General features: G+C 36.7%; 1 protein-coding gene across 1 annotated transcript in view; it reads left to right on the top strand.

Annotated features, from left to right (window-relative positions):
- Positions 1-3,464: 3,464 nt before the first annotated feature.
- LOC129270758 (rho GTPase-activating protein 29-like) overlaps positions 3,465-23,377 on the top strand; it is a 50,520-nt gene continuing 30,607 nt past the window's right edge. The window contains exons 1-8 of the mRNA XM_054908080.2: positions 3,465-3,468; positions 3,880-4,023; positions 4,451-4,599; positions 6,015-6,108; positions 12,154-12,291; positions 12,813-12,877; positions 20,138-20,182; positions 21,326-21,391. Coding sequence (XP_054764055.2) covers positions 3,465-3,468; positions 3,880-4,023; positions 4,451-4,599; positions 6,015-6,108; positions 12,154-12,291; positions 12,813-12,877; positions 20,138-20,182; positions 21,326-21,391 — 705 coding nt within the window. The remainder of the gene's footprint in view (positions 3,469-3,879; positions 4,024-4,450; positions 4,600-6,014; positions 6,109-12,153; positions 12,292-12,812; positions 12,878-20,137; positions 20,183-21,325; positions 21,392-23,377) is intronic.

Raw genomic sequence — 23,377 nt, forward strand, 5'->3', positions numbered from 1 at the left:
TTTCCCTCTCTTATCTCAGGACAGTATGAATATTTATTGATATGATAACAAAGACTAGAGTCTGAGCTGTTAGACTACATGAGCCTCCCCCTGTTCAATAAAATTGATACAAAAGAATTTATGGATCGGGTCCATTGAGCCGTGGGTGTGAAAAGTGTGACATTAGTGCAGCGAAGAAAGCTCAATGTTTGGTTTAGGTCATTCTGAAGTGTGTATTGAATTCATGTTGGTCCCCCGGCCGCCATCACCTCCAGCTTTCTCGTGATAGGGATGTTATTGGGGGTCGGAATGGCCTGTATTGATCCGAGATTAATGTGTGAGAATGTTCGATGGGGACGAATTGATATATTAATTATTCACGGGTTATATTTGAGCTAATGGACTTTTATCACAACAACGGAGACTGGGGATGGGTGTGATTGCGAAAGAAAGAGTGACTTTATTGCATATTGATCGGCACAGAATGTTACGTGCTTATTTTATGGAATGGAATGGGATGGATTATTATCTGTTAAGCACTCCTCGGGCGTCAACCTCGCATCAAGTAATGATGATGAGGGATAATGCTCTATTGGCTTTTATGGAGCAGATGATGTATTATTCATAGCTCATGTTTTGAGAAATAAAAATTCACAAGGAAGCGCTAAAAGTATTCTTATTCGGGATGAACGATACGTGATGAGAGTGAGAGAAAAGATAAAAGACTAATGGAAATCGAGGCATGGAGAATAAGGCTTGGGTGGGCGTGTCTGGTGAATAGACAGGAGCCACCCAACCCGTGTCGGTGAACTGACATGAATTTTCCCATCGGATGAATGCACCCTCAGGCACTATTCATTGCATCCCAGGGTCCAAGCTGTACATTCAGACTATCATCATTTTGGGTTGCATAGATTTAGGCTGCGTTTATGCGACCTCAAGCCAGAATCATGATTTGAATCATGATTTGAATCATGATTCAAAACACAAACATGAATCACGATGTCACAGAATCAGCGTTTAGACGACCTTCATTACAATGCTGTTTCTCCTCAGATTCGGGCCAATCCAGTGCGCATCACTAGTGCGCAGTTTGACAGAGGAAGTTTTTCGCACGTGTTTCGGCTCTCGAAAAATCTTTTGCTTCCAGAATTCAGTCTATACCTAATTTTGTTTACTTCTATAGGGTCCATATGCTTCTATTCATCTTGTTAGTTTATCCAAAATGGTGTTCGGAAGTGAATTTCAGCGTAGATCCAATTTAATATTAACACTCTATACTCAACAACAACTGAGATCATTGTCTGTCCAGTTAATTCATTCACTAGAACTTGAAGTTGAAGACATGACCAAAAAATGAAAAGTAGTGGACGATGCGATGACCAACACAGAACTTGAACATGACAAGAAATGCATGCAGAGTAACCATGTACATACAATGAGCATATAGAGAGCCTTGAGCTTGGCAAGAGTCAAACCGAAAGTAGCCCGACACAGTGAGGTCATATAATCATGATTCAAATCACGATATCGTTTATTCGAACATTTTCATACGTGATTATGTAGAAACGTCTTTCCAAACGCCCCTTTTTTCGTAGTTCATGTTTGTGATTCTAATCATGATTATATTCAATTTCGACTAAACGCAATCGTGATTCTGCAGAATCGTGATTTGAATCATGATTCAGATCATGATTCTAGGGTGAAAAAGTGGCGGATAAACGCACCCTTAGAGAATGATGCATAATTAAACTCATAATTTTTGGTTCTCATTCTATATTCTGATATAAGATGAAAGATATGAGTTAGTAATGGATCCATGCTGAAATTTCCATATGAAAAACATAAATCTTCATCTCAGAAGTCTATTCACACTTATTTGTAGATTTTCATTAAACATGGAAGAGCTGGTTTCACCATAGAATGCTACATGTAAGAGTGACATATACGCCCAGCCAACAGGAGCTCATAACTGACTACCATGGTAGTTTGAGATTGTCCAAATAAGATTGTTGCTTTTAGATACACTTCTCTTTTTTACTGGGTGTACTCCTTTTATTTGACACTTCTTTCATGTTTTTTCAAACAATTTCAAAGATGAACAATTTACCTACACAGAGTAAATGGGTTACAGTCTTTTAAGGATAATGGAAGCAGGGAAAAACATTATATGAGGGTTTGGTCAGGGGCAGATCTGGGATTTTCAAGGGGGGAGGCACATTTTCCCCCGAGGAAAATTTGACAAGCAAGAAAAAAAGAGGTTTCTACCCAAAATGAAAGCTCATTTCGTCCACAAAAAATTGACAAGCAAAAAAAAAAATTAGGTTGATTAATTTTTTTATGGCTCTCAAAGGGGGGGGGGGGGACATCTGGCCCGTCCCCCCCCCCCCCCCGGATCCACCACTTGCTTTGGTCAATTTGCCTCTGAAATGTATTCAAGAGCACTGGAAAACTAAAAAAAGCCCATGAAATTCACATAGGGTCCACTTTTAACTGCAATACAATCTAGCAAACTTTGCCTTGTGAGCTAAAAAAACTAGCCCCAGAAAATTATTTATTAAATTTTGCCTGAATGGCAAATTGACCCTCATCACTTACGGGTGGTTGGTCCATGTAGTGTCAAAGAGGCCGTCACCACATAAAGATGTCTTTATAAGTGTGCATGATTAGCTAATAGAATAAATGGCTCTCCTTTTGTTGGAGCTACCGTGAAGGGTTGATGAGTTCGTGCAGTCCAAGAGTTTGTTATTCGTTTTGTATTGGCCTTGTTGTGATGTACATCCAAGTGTTGGGATGATATGCTTTGCCAGAAGGAACAGTTTCAATTTATTATGTTTAGTTCTTACTTTTCATTTGTTATTTGGTGTACATATTGTTAAACAGAGGTTGAAAGGCCTATAATGGAATTTGTATTTTAAATGCCGGTATTAAACCCTTTTGAACTGCCTGTTGATGTGAACTAGTTATTCACGCTATGCATTAAAAAAGTTGCGCTATGTATCAGTGATAACATTTCAGGATTTCATTTTTTTTTTACATGTACCTCACTGCTATGCTGGGCAATGGGGTGACAATTTATGAACTTATGTTAATGATGATATACTTTAGCAGTGTCTGATATATAGGCAAGCTGCTGCTTCCAGCGCTCGGTGCATTTAAGGAATTAACAGGTTGAGAGAGGGTGCCTTGTAACAATTGTAAAAAGTCTCCTGACCCATGTAATTGTTCTTACTCCTACTTTCAGTCAGAGGGTTATGGGTTCAAATCCCACTCAGAGCAGTAGTTTCTTCAGCAAGAAAATCATCCTGACTGTGCTGCATTCAGCACAGGTTAAGAAAATGGCTACCATGTAAAAATCATTGCATTTATGCTTACACTGTACATGTAGCCTAGTCTGCAGGCACAGACCCTGATTGAAACTCTGATCAACAAGTGTGTCTCCACACAAAGACTAGCACATACAAAACTTGCTGTTTACACAAGGCATGAGTAGGCTGCACATTCAGACCCGTAACTCGAGTGAAGGGTTTGCACAGCAGACTACGTGTAGCCCCTACATCTACATGTACATGTATGTCAGCTAAGCCTATACTGTCCCTTTGCTGTAACACCATATGAATGGAAAATATCCATAGATGTGTTTAATATTACTTTAATCTTTTTTCCAAACATCAATATGTGATCAACTTTTAAACATACATGTAGGAGAGTGTTTCATGAGGATTTTTGTCAGTGATTTTCACCAACAGATGTTATAAGCTACTGTGATCCTTGCATCTGATTGGCTGAAGGCAAATGAGTCAGTGAATGATCACTAACAAAACTCCTCTTGAAATGTTCCCCATACATCTTGATACCTCATCATTAAAATGCCTTTATGTATTTTTTATATTTCTGCAGAACGCACCGAGACAATCCGAGTGGCTGCCCACGAGAGGCTACGAGATCTTCTCAACATCCTGCGCGGTATCCTAGACAAGTATACTGCTCTCAAATCAACCGATATACACACAGCAGCTGTTGTACTCATAGCCCAAATCAAAGGTATATATCTGTCTTTTCTTCATGATTTTTTTAAATCAATACAATAGCCCAAACAACCCTAATTTGCATTTAAAAACGTAATTTAGAAAAAAAATCAATATTGTAAATAGTGTTGCCAAATTTCCCTGATTTTCTCAGAGGGACTCCTTTATAATAAGTGAATATAGTGTGGAAAAGTGTTTATATTTTTGCTTATTGTGTCATTATTTCTCTTGAGTCATTTGCAATTCAGAAAGACCTCTTTTAATGCTAATCAGCTCTGTCTTTCTGCAGCGGGCTCCTCCTAAAATAGCAATTTCCTGGTCCAAATGAAGATAAAAATTTACCCTGTACATGTTTGAAGTCTGAAATGATTTTCTTGAATACAACTGTGCATGTTGTCTTCAGTCTGATAAAATATAACAATTTTGTTCTTGTTTAAAATCAGGTCTTACAAGCAATAATGAGGAGAAAGACAAAGGGCATTTCTTTGAGGCAATCGATGCCTTGGCACAAGCCTTCAGTAACAGTGTTACGGAGTATCTTATGGGTGATACTGAGCAGGCTACGCTACATCTAGGATATCCGGCTTCTAAGGTAATAGCAAATGGGTTTATTTTCATAGGTCCAATGCCAATTCGTCCATTTGCCAACTCATCTAATATCATTTGGTCTACCATCAGTTCATCCAATATCCACATGGTCTAATTGCCATTTCGTCCACTCACCATTTCGTCTGATAACCAGTTGGTCCAGTCCATATTCCATTTCGTCTAATTAGACTAAGTATTAATTGGGCGAAATGAATGAAAATAAAACGAGTATTAGACAACTGGTTATGAGACGAAATGGTCATAGACCAACTGGTGATTAGACGACGTGATGATTGGACCAATTGGTTATTGGACCAAATGGTTGCTAGACGAGATGTTGATGGACGTATGGGCATTAGACTAAATAAAGGTAGACCATGTGATGAGTGGACGAGTTGGAAATAGATGAATTGGCAATTTACTTTTTTTATTGATGGCTCAGATGCACGTAGCTTCATTATTAAGCGCTATTCAACACCATTTTTTTTAAAACTGGCTATAAACCTAATATTTCTAATTAAGCATTTTGATTGGTTCTCTGAAATGTTCCTAGTGGTATCCATTTTGTGGGTAGAGCTTGAAATGGAACGAATCTAATTAAAAAAATTTTAGGGATTAATTTTCCTTGCTGATCACATGACCTCAGCTGTAAATTGAACGGAAACAAATTTAATAGGTGTTATTCTTTTTTGTATTTAGCTTTGGGGTATTATTATAAAGCATGATGTGAAAGTTGAGATCTTTAATGTGCCACAATCTTCATGCATTTGTTCAGCTCCTTTGAACTGCATGACAAATTAAGTAAAGCATCAGATGTCTTTTTCTCCTTTAAAAAATATTGTCACAAGTTTCAGGACTTCACAACCTCAAAATTTGTCCACTTCCTGACATACATCTTTGTAAACAAAATCAATGAGAAAACATAGAAATATGCTTCATATTGCTAATTTCTCTCTTTGAAGAGAATTGCATAGAGTGTGTAGAATGTTCTTATAAATCACAGCTATTTAGCAATCTACAGCTGTGAACATAATATGCATTTATAGCTACAGTTAAATAATATCTATTTGATTGTTGATCAATTGATACTTTAATCTCATTCTTGTGTTGATGTGTTTTGTTTTTGTTTGCCAATCATGTGAGAGCTAGGTATTACTAAACACACAATTCTGAATACATTGGACCAGCCTTTACTAGATCAGATACAGCTAGTGATGTCTTTGATTGTTGATCAGTTACTTTAATCTCATTTACACACATGTGCTCATTTTTTTTCCCAGTCATGTGAGAGCTTGGTATCACTAAACAGTAATCCTGAATTGGACAAGCCTATACTAAATCAGATACAGCTAGCGATGTCTTTGATTCTTGATCAATTACTTTAATCTCATTTATATGTTCTTTTTTTTGGTTTTCTAGTCATGTGAGAGTTTGGTATCACTGAACAGTAATCCTGATTACATCGGACCAGCCTATACCAAATCAGATTCAGCCAGCGATGTCAGAGAAGGAAGTAAGTTGATATTCATTTCCTCAAGTATTCTGACATTGTGGTGTCTTAAGGTTACCAGAATTTGCAAACGGCAAAGACGACGTACAAGTCCTCCATTTTTAAAAATAGATTGCAACGAGATTCCCTTTTTTCTGGGAAATTTCCTCTTCTTTATGAATCTTATATCTTCAAGTTATTTATTCTTCTTTGTATTTCGTCTTGATGCTTACAAGTAGTCAAAGACAAATACCAGTAGTGATAACGATCTCAAAATGAGTTCGAACAGAATCTTATGAAACTACATGTACCATCAAAGTGTTTGTATGTATAAATACAAAATATGTGCCAAATATCTCTGGAAGAAAATGCGTAATTGCTGCTGAGTAATGAGCAATATAACCACGGAATTCCATCAAATTTCGAATATTTTTCGAAGCAATATTAATACACTGTCCCACACATGCTTTTCTGTGTTAGCGATCAGAATTATCAATTTTAAGCTAAGATTTCATGATTTAACAAATATAAGTTTACATCAATGTACCAGAAATAGATGTCTGATAATATTTAGACATTAACCTTGATTTAAATTACCTTCCTCATGAAAAAATTGTTTGCTGCAACTACTGGTTTTTACCTTTAAAATTTAACAGTGTCCAGATGAATTATTGTTAACTTTCCCTTTTGTGATTTCTTTTGTTATTGTAATAATATCAGCCGGCCTTTTGTTATACAACATGTGAAATAACAGTTAGCCTTTCATGAATATAAATGACGGATTCATATCTGCCACTAGGTGGTTTCAAACCGCCTCGATCACAAGAATCCCCGGTAAATTACGAGAACATTTTTAGGCTAAAAAATACCCATTAATTATTCCTGCATTCAGACCGCCCCGAAACATACACTTCGGGATAGATTCCTGAAGTTAGGAGCACACGCAGTATGGTCTAATAAGCAGGCAAGGCGCGAGATTCAAAACTACTAGCCCAGCAGCCACCCACGGCGCCGCACCCAACGACACGCTGGGCTAAAAGTTCCTGTAATTTGCTTTCACATCGCCAAAATACCTGCGACCTTGGAAAAATCCCCGCGAAAGTTCTCGTAATTTCGCCAAGTACCTACTATGTAGCGGGTATTTTCTTTCGGGGAAATTACGCGTAGTTTGCTTTCACATTACCAAAATACCTGGTATTTTCTGATCGGGGTAAATTTCCCGATCAGAGAATACCTGGAACTGACGAACTTCGAGGCGGTCTGAAACCACCTACTGATAAATGAATATGAAATCCCAATATCAACCATCTAATTTAATCTTGTCTTTTAAAGCATGAGATAAAAAGATTATTGAACTTGACATCCACATGCATCAATGATTGCGATGACCTTTTGAGAGCTCCATGCTATATACATGTACTGATTTTAATCTGATGGCTGCTATGTTTGTATATTGCATGGGGCTAACACAATAAACAAATATCTGATGAATGTGCATCCAAAGTGCATATGAATAATGTAAATGGGGTTACGGTCATGTGTGGAGATTGTAGATAAAGGGAGATGAACTCTCGCTTACTTCTTGAATTTTCTTCCAATAGAAACCTGACCACAAAGTGAAAGTCAGCTTACTGAAAGTCCCTTTTATTGCCTATAGGGCCGTCTGCACCATCCCGAGTTTTCAAATTGGCGCGCTATTTCTGATCCGGTAAATTATCCCGATCTGAACAATCTGGAGATTATTTGATTAATCTTGGGATTATTTGCAAAATAGCGCGCTATTTTACGAATTATCCCGCTAATTTGTCGGTGCAGACGCACTCGGGATTATTTATTCACGGCGTCAGACCATAATGCATCGATGCCTCGCTCGAGCAGGAATCGCTCTTCTTGCGATGGTGGAGACGGGGTTTCTTGAATCTCGAGATTAATCGCGAAGAGGGCCGATCGGGCTAAAATCTCGAGATTGAGCAAACTCTGGCTGGTGAAGCACCACCTACAATGGCAGGCAAACTGCATCACCAGTTTTTACCCAATGCAATTCACCAGTCTGGGTGGAGAGTGACATACTGTATAAAGATGTGCATCAAGATTTCATCAAAGTATGATGGGGGACCTAAAGCAACGCACTTTGTTTACAAATGATAAAAACTATGACAATTCTAATATTTGTATGGACTGTTTTATCCTAATTTGTGATCAATATTCTAAACATCATTGACCAAGAAGAAACTATCACGAAACTCACTAAAACGAAAATCCCTCTTGTGTTTCCGAACAACTCTTGATTTCTTTGCCCGATGTAGAAGGGGTCCTAAAGCCACGCGCTAGATTTATCATGCTAGTATGAAAGTATTTCCTGTGCCTCAGTTTCTAAGATATGTTCATATTATTATAGGAAAATATGAAATTGAGTGAACAGTTGTGGGTTTTCTATGCATTTAATGATTTATTGCAGCCTCTGTAGAAAAATTGAATAGGAATCGTTCTTCACACACACTTGAGTGCGCATTATTTTTGCCATTGAACTTGCATGCGCTAGTGGTGCGTAGCTATAGGACCCCCTACCATACCTACTGCTGCACTCAGGGTTGCCTGGAGTGGGAACTACTGGTGTTAAATAAGCAAATACCAGCAATTACTACCTCAATAATTTTCGAGGAAAAGGGGAAATAAGTTGGAAATGCAGAAAAATACTAAAGAAAGCATATTCTAGCATTTCTCTGTACCAGCCACCCTGTACATCTTTTACTTCCCAGAATAAGTTTTTCCTGGGATTTCTTGCCTGGAGGAGGGGGGGGGGTACCTAAGCTTCTGAGGAAATTGCCAACCTGGCTTCAATGGGATTTGAACCCTGGGGCTTTTTCACAGTTTGAGGTCTTATCCACCGATCCACACCACCCCTGTTTTGTGCTGCACGTACACCGTGAACAGGGTTATGGAGCCATCAAAACTCGGCCAAGAATTTTCAAAAAGTCTTGGACTCTGTAATGTCAGTAGAGTTCATCGGGGGAAGGGAAATATCCAAGGGGTTTGAACCCTAGACCTTGTTCACAGTTTGGGGTCTCACCCACCGATCCACGGCATCCCTGTTAAGAGTTTTGCATGTAAACAGAGTTATAGCACCATTGAGTAGCATGTAGATACAGAACTCTGCAAGGAGTTTCAAGAACTTGACGCTGCAGTCACATCAGCGAAACAGACTCATCCTGACAAAATCTATTACACTATTACCAATGGCATACCATCGGTCGGTGAGGAGTCGGAAGCGCCGGTGTGACTGGAGTCTAATGTCAGTAGAGTTCATACACAATCATTGGGGAAGGGAAATAGCTGAGATGCCAGACATACCAAGCCCAAGTCCTTTTCAAAGGGCTCTTTACACACAGATGTCCAATATATAGATAGCGTGCTTGTCTTTGATGGTGTGAACAGAGAGATTCGTTACGCTTGTCTGTTGTGAGCGTCTGTTGATATGAGTTATCGATATGCCACATATAATGAGGTTCATTTACTTGCTTTAATCTCTGAGTACCTAAGACAGGGCTTGAAAGATGAGTTAATTCATTAGACAATGCATGTCTCTATTAGGTTGAACTTTATTAAGTGAGTTGTACAGTCTCTTGCCATGGAGGTTTGTAGTGTAACTATTGAAGATCAGAGAATTAAAGTCTCTTTGCGTCAGATTTGTTTTGTGTTTTCTTGAAAACAAAGTGTTTTTATATACACCCTATTTCTTATGGTACTAGACTAGCCACAGTTTTATGATTGTTTAAAGTAAAATAGAAAAGCATATGTTTGGAGTACATGTAGGCTTTATGCTGTGAGTTTAGGCCATTTCCAATGAATTCAGTATTGCCAATGAATTCAAAATTGCAGAATAATAGAAGTGATACATAATTGATAGTGGAACAGTTAATCTATTGTGGAAGAAATAAGTAATAGGCACCAAGTTTTTTCCCCCAATCATACATTTCCAATATGACATATAATGCTGTACTACAAATCTTATAGTATTAAATGGGGAAAACATCAATTTGTTGATTGTAAAGACACCTTTCTTTTGATGATGCAAGTTTTGTTCAAGGCTTCTGGAAGACCATGTGTAGAATGTGAGAAGAAAAGTAAGCAAAGGGTTATTTTTTTCCAACTACAACATAGATGTTAAATGTTTAACATTTTGGTGGAATATGACACCGTTCTCATTATACTTTCTAAAACTTGTTTTACTGGAAACCAGTTTGGAATATCGCTTTGCTAGCGTTCCCATTTGATCACCCAAAAGTGGTTTTCAAATCCACTTGACTTCACGTAAAGTGGTCTTGTTGCTATGGGAACGTCCTCAGTGGGGTGACATGTTTCGTGCGAAATTTGAAACTGCAGTGTAGGCATTCCACATACATGTACAGTGTGTGGTGTAGTGCGTTCGAAAGTGCAAAGATCGCTTCCCGAAGAACGATTGTGTCTTCACGCTAAAACCAGTTTAACGAGGCAAAACGATCTTTAAAACTACATCGCGAGGTGGTTTTCTGAACCGTTGTGGAAGATTGCTTCCAAGACTGCTCCGACCTTTCTCATAACATATTATTGTAAACTAGTTTTAGGACGGTAATGAGAACGGTGTCTATGGTAGTGCACTTCCTCAAGTGCATCCACCCCAGTCTATTTTCCTAAGAGCGCATACAGTTATTACTTCCAAGTTCCAAGGCTTTCATGACGCCCCTGTTGTCTTTGAACTCTCCTCCCCGTGATCACCTCTAGACATGATATGTCAACAATGTATGAAGTTTTATATGAAGTGTTTTGGGTCCGGTTTTACAAAGAATTGCGATTGATGCGATCAACTTCAACTGTATGGAAATCCATCAATGTCATAGTTTTTTTCTGCTGAAAATGTCCTTTGTAAACAAAGAGAAGCACACTAAATTTTCAAGAAGATGAATCTGTGAATATACAGCATATTTATAATTTTTTGGGAGCAAACATGCATTTTAGATGTTGATGTTGCTGGCTTTCCAACGTTGTGGTTGATCAGATCAATCACAACTCTTTGTAAGACGGGGCCCTGGTCTTACAAAGAATTGCAATTGACGCGATCAACTTCAACTGTATGGAAATACATCAATGTCATAGTTTTTTTCTGCTGAAAATGTCCTTTGTAATCAAAGAGAAGCACACTGAATTTTCAAGAAGATGACGAACCTTTGAATATACATGTACAGCTTATCTAGAAAATATTTTGAGCAAACATGCATTGTAGATGTTGGCGTTGCTGGCTTTCCACAGTTGTGGTTGATCGGATCAATCACAACTCTTTGTGAGACGGGGCCCTGGGGGCCGTTTCATAAAGCTGTTCGTAAGTTAAGAACGACTGGTGAACCTTTCATACGCGCTAAACCATCACCAATGAATATACCATTTGCCACTAGAAAGGATCACCAGTCGTTCTTAAAGTCGCTCTTAACTTACGAACAGCTTTATGAAACACCCACCTGGTATGTAGGTCAGTTGAAGGGGAAGGTCCACTGCTGATATGCTGTGTTGAGAGTCACAGCGGGACTGGTTCTTCCCATTGTGGAATAGACTTCAAGGGAAATATCTCGCTGTCTTGTTCAATAGGAATATATGTGTGAAAATAAATGCTGGTGGGGGGGGGGGGCATGTTTAAGAGATGACTATGATCATGAAGATGCTGTATCAACATTTACAAAAGATCATCCTTTATTCCATATGCATGTAGTCCCTTTAATAATGCCCCCCCCCCAAAAAAAAAAAAAAAAAAAAAAGAAAGTCATACCTATAAATTGTGGTCCATATGCTGTTATTCTTTTCTAGGTCAGCTAAATACCATCGCAGCATAGCTTCTGTATGAGCTGCCAAAGGGATCTACTACATCAAGTATCAAGTAAATTCAGAGAAGATTGATGCATGGTTGATGAACTTAGAAGCCAGAGTAGACCTGGCCCTGGAATAAGCAAAGGCCTGGTCTAACTCGTCAAAGATGTCATCCTGTATATTGTGGTCCAAATAAAACCAAGATCTTTCTTACTGTTATTCTGTATGTATTAGGTCAATTGAATTCAGAAGAGATTGACGCTTGGTTGATGAACCTAGAAGCTGGAGTAGACCTGGCCCTGGAACGAGCTAAGGCCTGGTCTAAATATGCCAAAGATGTCATCTTCTATGTAGAGAAGAGGGTCCATCTTGGTGAGTTTGTCATGTCAGCACATATTTGTTTTTACTGTTAAAAAAACAACAAATTTGGATACAATAAAAGCAGAGCTGCCGATGTTAACATTCACCTTCCAGAGAAAATTACAGACAAATCTAGAAAATTTAAAAAGTTAATTTTGTATATGACAACCAGGGATGAATGGAAATTGTGCAAATGTTTTATTTTAACCTTGTTTGCTGAAATTGAAAGAAGAGTAAAAGTATAGATTTTCAACTAGAATACTTAAAATTGTCTGTATATATATATATTTAATATTTTATTTTATACAGGTAACTTTGCGTAGTAACATATATTGATCCACATATTTTTGTTTGACATAGAGGAAACATTTAGAAGTACTTGTATAACACATTTTTTTTCATGAATCTGTTAAAAAAAAAATTCTTTGGTGTATGTTTGACTTATGAACAGTTGACTTTTGCAAGTTTTATACCTGTATGAGCACACTTAAAATTAATTTATATATTGCTTATAATTCTTTTTTTTTATACAGAGATGGAGTTTGCAAGAAGTCTGTCAAAACTCGCTGCTACAACTCGTCCAATACTCAGAGAAGAGGTAAGATTTGATTGGATATTAATTTACATGTATTTTCAGGAATATTATAGCCATTAAATTAATGTGTAAACATACAATAAAACAAAGTAGTATTCAATGTTAAGCTCAAGTTTCATTTTTATTTCCAACTTTATATTAGACATACAAACGTCTTCCCTCTTTCACTTTATTGAAACAATATATAATATGCTTTTCACACTACACATATTTTCCTTAACCCTGGGAAATTGGTGGGGCTAAGGGGGGGGGGGGTCTTCGTCCACCAATTTCCTGGGGTTCAGCTTAGCCCACTCCGGTTTCACACTACGTTTTAGCAAAGTGGGCTAGCATGGTAAATAGTACGGTACTATCTGGCCCTGCAAAAAAACAGCGTTAGCCTTACTGCGCTGCTAAGAGATGCAGTGTGAAACGAAACCAGGCTAAGGAAAAGTGGGGCTAAGCATTAGCCAATCACAGAAGTTGAAATTGCTCGTTAATCACGCTCTGTGTGGCAAAATCATCATAATTCATGAGCTGTGTGATAGTGTGGGGTTAAGAAAGACAGTGTAAAACCAAAAAAAGATAGTATGGGGTTAAGGATAGTATGGGGTTAAGGAAATGCAGTGTGAAAAGCATATAAGTTGACATACTACATCATACTCTCTCTTTTGTTATCACCAAAACAAGGGTGATGCCTTCTTATCACAATGTATTAACAAAGAAAAGGGTAATATTAGAAAAAGTGAAATCGGTAAACATAACAAACAAAGCTTGTAATCAAATGGATTCCTCAGTAATAAAATAGAATTTTATTTCAGACTCTCAGATTTCAGATTTTTGCAAGAAAGTTACCAAAGTATGCAGATCTTTAAAAATCTTTCCAACACAACATGATACATCATAATTTGTGTAATATTATAAGTACATACTTTTTGACATATGTACATGATGTAGACATGTTGTTGTGACCTTACAGTGAACTTGATTTTATGACCAAAAAGACAAGGTACTTGAAAGGAAATATAAATTACAGAATCTGTTTGATCTACATTTGTACTGGATCTTTAATGATATGCTTCCTTTTATTGCACTTCCGAAGCAGCACTGAATTTTGTGCCCCCACCCCCGTATGACATCATTTATCATTGCAGTATATGTTTATCTTCCTTCATGTTTATAATGATGCTCTTTGGAGACACGTTAATGTAGAATTTTGTGTTTTGATGAAAAAAAATATATATATATCTGTATAGGCCATCAGGTTCGAAGAAACATCATTCCCTACAAAACATTTTCTTAAACAGAGATCTATTATTTCACATTTTGAGTGACAGTCAGAGATTTCACAGAAAGCCTACCCTCATACTTTGAAATACTTTGAAATGCACTCATTAGGAATTTGAAATATCAATCAGGCACTGAAATGCTAATTGTTTTATACATATGGTATATTTTAGGGAGTTATTTTGTGTAAACTTCTTCAAATCCTTGGTAAAAAAAACACAAACAGATTAATTAATTTTCGCATTAGAAAGCATTCGATCCCCGTAGAGTTCAAGTTATTGACAATCCTTGGCTGGATTCTTGCATGTACATTTTTGTACACGATATATATCACTGGGATGTTTAATCCTCATACCTCAAAGTTTAACAATTTTGAGCGCAGCTACGAAAAACACTGTATTTTAGAAATATGGCAAACTGTAAAAACAGTGTTTAGAATTTAAAGCACAGTGTTTATTAAAGCCTGTTATCTTAATAAACTATTTTTTAAACTTTTAAACGCTTTTTTTTAAACAACTTGTTTAAAAGACTAAACAATTGTTGTTAGAGTGACAGGCTTTCTATAGAAAAGATGCCTACAATTTTAAACAGCTTTTTGTACAGTGCAATGGGGGCAACCTGAACATATTGTCTAAAAAGAGTCACCTAATTCCTTTAGAAAACTCTTTCTAGCCCAGCCCCATTTAATTTTTAAATGTCATGAATCTATAAATCTAGCTTTTTCTGAGCTGTTCTTAAAGTTTTTACATTTTGAGATACCACATGAGGCTTTATAAAACCGTAGCGATGATAGGAATATACAGCTGCACTGAAGCTCTTAATTCAATTAATACCATCAAGGCAGTTGCCAGACAGTTAATGGGACATTGCTGTCATCACCATTAATCAAATGACATTTTGACCTCCAAAGCACACCTGCATACACCCGACTACAGACAGGCTATGATCTTAATTGAATACTTTTATTAATGAGAACTTGGAAATGACATCAATTCTACCCCGGAGGTGATCGTCTCCATAATGCCATGCAGGGAAGTTACTATCAAGGCTTTCAGAGAGCCATATATCAATGTCAAATATCCTGTTCAATTATGTATGTAGGCATGTATGCAGACAACTTGCAACAACTTTATATCTGGGCAGTATCTGTGCACATTAAAGTGATGATGGAAGCATAAATAAGACTGAAATGTCAAGGTGGTTGTGAATTTTTTGTGAAAAAAGGGGGAGGGGGATATTAGATAATAGACTTCAGAGGGTTAAGTGATAATTTGGCAAATTGACACCCCCTTCCCCCCCTTTCATGATATAATATACCCACAAATGTTTGGGCCTGAAAGAGTTCAGCTATTTTCAATGTAAAACACCTGAAGGTTATTCCTTTTTACCCTAAATGAAAATAAACTTGAAAAATTGCAATGATTGTTTTCACCTTTTTTGCCAAAGGAAAATGCCCTGTTAAAGTGGAAGTTCACCCTGACAAAAAGTTTAAATAGAAATAGTAGAAAAATAGAAAAAGATACATGTATTGGCAAAGGTTTAAGGAAAATCCTTCAAAGATTAAAAAAGTTACGAGAATTTTGATTTTTATTTGTGACATCATATACGAACATCTGACTTCCCCATGAATATGTAGTAAAAAAATGAAATATCATTTTAAAAAAAAAATGATGTTTTTATTGTACCTTCAGTATATCAAAAGATTAATTATTTCACACACCCTCATGGAAGGAAAAGAAATAGTCATTATGAACCATTAAAAAAAATGAAATTTATACAATTACTTGATGTATGGGACAGCCACACGTCTATGATGTCACAAATCAAAAACTGAACTTTTTAATAACTTTCTTAATCTTCGATGGATTTTCCTCAAACCTTCACTAGTATTTTTTTATTATTTTTTCCTGCTATTTTTACATTAAACTTTTCTTCATTGTGAACTTTAAGGTGTCTTGCGTTTGTGATATCAACATCAAGTCTGAGCGGAACTAATTGCTGTCATTACTATTTATTACAGACCAATTAGTACCTCTTGATCAACTACACTTTAATGAGTTTGGATAACCATCATTAAATGTGTTTAATATTACAGTGTTAATTAGGTACTGGGATCATTAGCGATTTTATGAGAAAACTATTAAGTTTGACTTAAAGGTAAAAGTAGTTGCAGCTTACAATTATTTCATGAGAAAGTCTTTAAAATCAAGGTCAAATCCCACCCATATTATCATAGATCTAGTTCTGGTAGATTGAAATAAACTTATCTTTGTGAAATCATGAAATCTTAGCTGAAAACCGATAATTCTGATGATCATTAATACAAAAAATGCATATGTAGGATTTACTATTGTTTGGAAAATACCTGACATTTTATGGAATTCCAGGCTTATTTTACTCATCTCTCAGTACTTGCACATTTGTTTACAGAGCCATTTGGCACATAATTTTTATTTATATTTGAATGGTCATTTTATTGAATTCTGTTCGAACTCATTTTGAGATCCTTACCACAACTGGTATTTATCTTTAAACAATTAAGTTATAGAAAGTTTCAGATCTCTTGTAATGAGAGGGTACATTGCACCAAAAGTATTTGCGTTAAGTTCAAATTGCATTTCTTGATTTAACTCAGATTGAGAGTATAAATTAAAGAGTAGAATTTCTCATAATCATTGGAGATGTTAATGTTGTGTGCGAAAGGAAATTGTTCAGTGTATATTGTGAATGTCCTTGCTGACATTTATATCATTTATAAACTATACACTCTGAATTTGAAGGATTTAAAATATATAAAGATCTAGTGGCTCTGAATAATGACAAGCCAAACATTAGGATATATTTTTAACCCCAAGGATGAACTTATAGATCCAAAAATATTTAAAGACAAATCTTTCAGCTTTGAAAACAAAGCTGAAAGGTTAAAACTTTCCATAAAATTCAAATGTTCGGCTGGTCACTGAACATAGCCGATATGAATTTATTTAAAATCCTTGAAATTTAGAGTGTAAGTTTGCTGTAGCAGTCCCAAAGGAACTTGTGAATATTAGGGCTGATTTAAAGCTAATCCATTTTCTGAATATATTGTTGATATAACAGTTTTCCTCTTTCATTGAAAGTTTTTCATTTGACAGCATAATTTCCCTTTTCATTGGAGCCAGTGTTTAAGCCCTTGCTCGTTCGAATCCTGATATTCATCAGCTTTACGTTAAGAACCAAATGAATGCACAACAACGAATGCTAATTGTAGTATCGCATTCCAAACCATTACCTAATTAAGCCATCAAAATGGTTGACATTCCCAGCAAATTGGGTGTAGCTTGCTCTGAACGATGACCTTGCTTGACCTAGGAATGTGGTTCCTTGCGGCCTGAAAGGTCAAGTTTATTGCCATTTATTGAGTTTTAAGGTCGAGTTTTGAGATAATGGGTTGGGCATAAGTGGTCCCTTGGGGAGGGAGTTGTGATAGGAACTTATTCCCAATTGATGGAATTTCTCATTATAATGGACGATATCTATTCATTTTGAAATTGTTGTGATCCCCAGTGGTCATACTGTATTTTAGAAGAAAATGATTAATGGGTATTGCGGAAATTTTGTTGAAATATAATCCTCTGATAGAAAAATAAAAATAAGCATTTCTAAGAGAGGCATAATAAATACCATATAAATAGTCTCTACGCGTGTAGAAGAATTGTTGTTTTCTATACATGTGTTTCTTAAAGAGATAAGATTTGAATCTGTTGAAATCTGTTATTGATCTTGTATTATGAGGCAGATTGTCCCACAATTTTGGTGCCATTTTCCCAAAAGCTCTAAAAAAAAATCAACAAAATCTCATATCAAATCAAACCATTGATATCTTAAGGCCAGCGCACACCTTACGACTGTTCGCGATCCGATTTTGGAACAAATTGCATTTTGCTAATTTTCTGAAAAAGTGAATGGAACATATAATTTTATTTGAGGTTAAAATTAATTGAAGGAATACTAATATTACCATTTTGAAAGATTACAAGCCTTTATTTTAGAGTAAAGGCCAAATTAGTTTCAAATCGTAGGCAATCGTACGACTGCTATGACGTCATTACGACTAGATATTAAATTCGCTTTTATTCTAAAAAGGATGATAGCACAGTCACAGATTTGAACACAGGTATTCGTACGATGGTTTAGAACATCACACTGTAAGATATTCCATGTCTCAATATTAGCATCAAATTCTACTACATTTTATTCTGAAATCGGGTCGCAGACCAATCGTAGGGTGTGCGGTCGTTTTACATACACTTCAAGTCACACTTCCTTATAAACTCACTATAACATTTTAAGAGCACAGAACAATAGTTGTGGTTTACTGAACCTATTGCTCTCTCTCACAGTGTAAATACTGACTGGTAGTGTGTATCCTTGGACTAAGAAAAATACATTTAAACATGGTGTTTCATTCACAATATATAGAAGCATTTGTAAATGTCTGTTGTCTACTCTTTAAAAGAAAGTACATATACTGGTACTACATCATTGTATACAAAATATTCTATGCCCACCCCCCCTCCATTTATCATGTTTATTATGATTGAAAATGCTGGTAATTGTCTGCTTATATGTATGTCGGTAGCGTTTTGAATTGTTTGTGCCCCATTGTTCAGCTGTTTCGGTTGCTTAGAGCAATGATGCTAATGTTTTGATCTATAATTGCCTTAGACTGGAAGATGAGACATTATTAGTCATTTTATTGATAAATTGCCAATTAATAATAATAGCCAGTTTTTATGAAGCGCTTTCAGAATGGCTCAAAGCGCGTTACAGCATATTATTACCCCGGTCGTTGGATTCATTTCAATCCCGCACGAAAAGTGCACAATTTCCACTCCCTGGGGAGTATTCCTTGCATTCATCGCAGCCTCATTATGGCGCTGGCAAATTCAAACATACAATATCTCTCGCACATTACCGGGTACCCATTTAGCACCTGGGTGGAGAGCGGCAAAGTGTGGATTAACGCCTTGCAAAAGGACGCTAGATCGCGGTGGGATTTCGAACACACGACACGACCCTCTGTTTACAAGGCGAGAGTCAGAACCACTACACCAAGGCTCTTCCACTTGGCCAATTGGTCTACACCCACTTTGTCTACTTTCCGTTTGGTCTTATGCCACATTGTCTAATCCTAGTTCATTTGTCCCAGTTTGTATTCAACCATTTGGGCCAATTGCTGAAAAAAAAACAACGTGAACCGATAACCATTTTGTCTAATTTCCAGAAAAGGCTATAACAATTTTGTCTAATACCCGCTTGATCCAATACCACTTAGTCTATATATGCTTATTAATCAAATTTTCATCGGACAAAGTGCAAAATAATTAGTAGACACAACAGAAATTATACCATCTTGGAATAAGATTAAATGACAATTAGGCTCGTAGTGTGAAGTCAGGTTTAACTTAGACCACAGTCTTACTCTGTGCTGAAATTACGGGGAGCCAAAATTCAAAAATTCTGTTTATATTGTTTATTTTTTATGCTTACTTAATTTTGTTTCCTTTTGCTTTCATAATGAAGAAAAATACTTCAGTTATCATTTCCAGACAATTATGAACAATTTGGGTGTCGTATGAGCTAATAATAAATGGTATGTGTACTGTTAAGGATTTGTGCCCCCATTGGCTCTTTATAGTTAAACCACAACTTTAAACCAGGGTTTAATTCAAACCTGAGTTCAGAATACGGGGCTACTGAGTCTAAGTGGGTGTTAGACCAAGTTAAGTGTAGACTAGACACCAGTTACAATGTAAACCAAATTGGTTTAGTCGAGATCTAAGAAGTAGATGAAGTGCTTTTAGACCCAGTGAATATAAGCCATCAATATACACTGTACACTGCTATACATGTAGCTTCGGTATTGTCACAGTTAAACAATGTTAATTTGTTCAAGGTAACATGACAATTGATGCGTAAATTGGATTCTTTCTTTCCATGTTTTCCCCCCTGCAGACGTATCTACCTTTCCAATCAACGTATCTCATGTCACTAGAACATGTAAGTATGCCTGACCACTTCCCCCTTCCGCAGAAAGAGAAAACATACATTAAAAAAAAACAAGAATAAGACCTATGATACCCTTTTCATAAACCTAATTATGCGGCTAATAGCAGCATAATTTGGTCGTAAAATCGGAGGAGGACCAGAGTTATCCGCATTATTTTGATGCTGCAATTATCCGCATTATAGCGGCATCGGGACCAGATTTTGACTTTATGAACGCATTTTCAAATAATGCAGATAATTGCCATGGTGCGGTCACAAGGTCACCCTTTTCCAACACAACCGCATCGGAGGGGGCGTGTGCAGTTGTCATGACGATTATCCGCCTTTTTCAGGACGGGCGCTCGTAAAAATAGTGCGGTTTATTTTCGGAGTTTGTGAACGCAATTTTTATTGAACTATCCGCATTACTCTTAGCGGGCAGCTAATTGGAAGATGGGTTTATGAAAGGGGTATGAGTGATAAGTGAATTTATTATCAATATCCTCCTCGCTCCTGTGTAAGATTTGATAAATTAATTATTGAATAAAAATTAATCAAATTCTGAGCAGTTCCATATAATGTCTGATCCCCTTTATGTTGGACCTTTCTTAAATGATTTGACTCTGTTTACTAGTTATTGTATAGAAAGTTACATTGTTCTAAAAAATATCATGGCTTGAGCAGTTTGTGAAATAAAAATAAAAATGGAGAAAAATGGGGTTAGGACGTACAATTTTTTTATGGAATTGCCCTTCTATATGTTATTCATTACTATCAAGATTACTGCAACACTGCGTATTTAGTTTAAAAGGAAAGGGTGTTTTTTGTATTTTATAAATAATGTTATCGGTGTACTTTGTTTTGAACTGATTTCCTATCGAATTGAATTTTATTTCATTGACACTTGGAGAGGTCATGTGAAATGTGATCCTCTTAAAGATATATAGGTTTTGTAATGTAATTTAATAGCTTGAAGAAAAGGAAAAAGAATAAGAGAATACAGAGCTTGTTTGATGATCTAAAATCCCCACATCTGTTACATGTATAAGGAAAGAAAGTGTTGATTATAACATGACTCAATCTTAAATGATCGCATTTATGCTTCTTCAATAACAATGTTTGTGATAAATGGTCTATTGTCTTCTTGAATTGCAGGACATTGAATACGCCACAAACTGCGAGGCTACCTATACTCACATACAAGGCCATAAGTTTGTTGAGGTAAAGCGATCTCTTTCAATTTCTTTGAATTGCTTTCAATGTTTTTCTGTTATCTTATATCAGCGCAGTCAGTGTTGCTTCAGCAACAACCTGCATCTAAAGGATCACATGTCTATAACAATTGAGTGGTCTGTTTCCTTGGAATGTGACCATTTTCTAAAGTAACTAGTTTAACCCTTTGCGTGCGACGGGCTTCCACAGAAGCCCAGCGAGTCGTTCACTTAGCTACGACAGGCTTCTACAGAAGCCGAGAAATGTTTGGTATAATTCAATGAAGTTTTTCAGCTTATTCGTAATTGTTATGTACTAAAACCTCTGTCACTATTTCCTTTATAAACCTATTTCGATAACAGATTGAAAAAAATATACAGCTACGTGGGGAAAAATCCCGAAAATAGGAAATCATTTCAACTTTACCCGACTTTTTCGTTGGAGTCGGACGGGGAGGATAAATTTTGTGACGAGCACGTACGCGTGCGCGCATAAGGCCTGATCACGTGATTGTTCTGATCACGTGATATGATCCATACTGTTGTTCTGATAGATATATGCTAACATCTTTTCTGCAAGATCGTCACGTGATAAGCTACGCGTTTATTCACCAATTTCATCTTATTTGTTTAATCAAGAAGATATCACTCTAGATAGAATGATATCTCCATGGTTTCATCGATCGATTGCATTTTCAGAAAATCAAAAAGCTTGTAATGTCTTCGTACTTTGAGCTGATCTAGGTGCACTTTTGAACTTTTCCCGTCCCCATCATCCCTCTTCTCATTATTTTTGTCTACTATTCTGAAAAGGAGAAAAGAAAGCAGTTTAGCACACCATTCATCTTCTGCTCTTTTCAAAAGGGGAACGTCCATGTAGTTCATGATATCGGCACTAACCGAACAAAAGAATGTCTGGGCGGCCACTCAAACAAATTCCTTCCGAAAAGAGCAGGATACAGATGGTCAACGCCCCGAACAAAAGGAAGATCAGTGTTTATCGGCAGGGTGACCCATTGAACGCTTTTCGTACTTAGCAATACAAAAAAGCTTTTATGAATCCTTTTTTTTTCGACCAACATACCGTATCTAAAAAAATGTCTCATTTACCGACAACACAGGTGCCTATGACATCCGTCAGTGATTCATATTGCATAAAGGCGCTTCCCCTGGGTGATGATGCATATAAGAATGAACGAATAATTATTTAGGGAAATTATCGAAAAAAAATATGTTCAAATGTCAGGGAGAACGAGAGAGAATGAAAGACAGAGATAAAAGGGGAAACAGACAAGTGCGCTTTTGCTAAAATTCCATGAATATCTACTTAAACGAATTACAACATGACTTTATTTTTTGGTTGGATTACTTTAAAAAAAATCCCACAACGTTTGTTTGTTTGTTGCAACTCGGTCCTCAGACCCTTGCCAAACTGATGACTTTTTATCATTGTTCTTGTTTGACCTCCCCCCTCCCCCCGATGGAAATGTTCTGACCTACACTCTATTATTGCTTATTTGTCTCCTCTCTCCGATTTTCTGTTTGTAATTGCGAGTAACGCGGTAAAAAAAGATAAGAATAAAAACCGCCCTGGCCCCTTTCCCCCCTGTTACGACCAAAAAAAAAATGCATTTGGGGCGCTTTTATGGTGCAGGGGTTGAGCTGTGGGACGGGGATAAAGCGGCTAACAAAATACGATTTGTTAATTCATGTCATTTTACAGAATGAATTTATAATAGGTTAGGTTTTAGAAGCTCTTCATCTTATTTCCTTTTGTCTCCCAGATGAAAACTTTTGCATTGAAAAGTTGACGGAAACATAATCACTTCAAATGATAAAACCAATAATGAACTAAAAGTTTCCTCGCGCGAAATGGAGGAAATAGAATGATACAGGATGAGAAATTACGCTATAAGGCACCCCTATAAAGAAAACACGTTTGTCTGGCGTGTCACCCGATAGAATCCCCTCAATCCCACAAACTTTTATTCATGTG

Source organism: Lytechinus pictus, chromosome 11 (assembly GCF_037042905.1).
Source record: "Lytechinus pictus isolate F3 Inbred chromosome 11, Lp3.0, whole genome shotgun sequence".
NCBI classification, from domain to species: domain Eukaryota; kingdom Metazoa; phylum Echinodermata; class Echinoidea; order Temnopleuroida; family Toxopneustidae; genus Lytechinus; species Lytechinus pictus.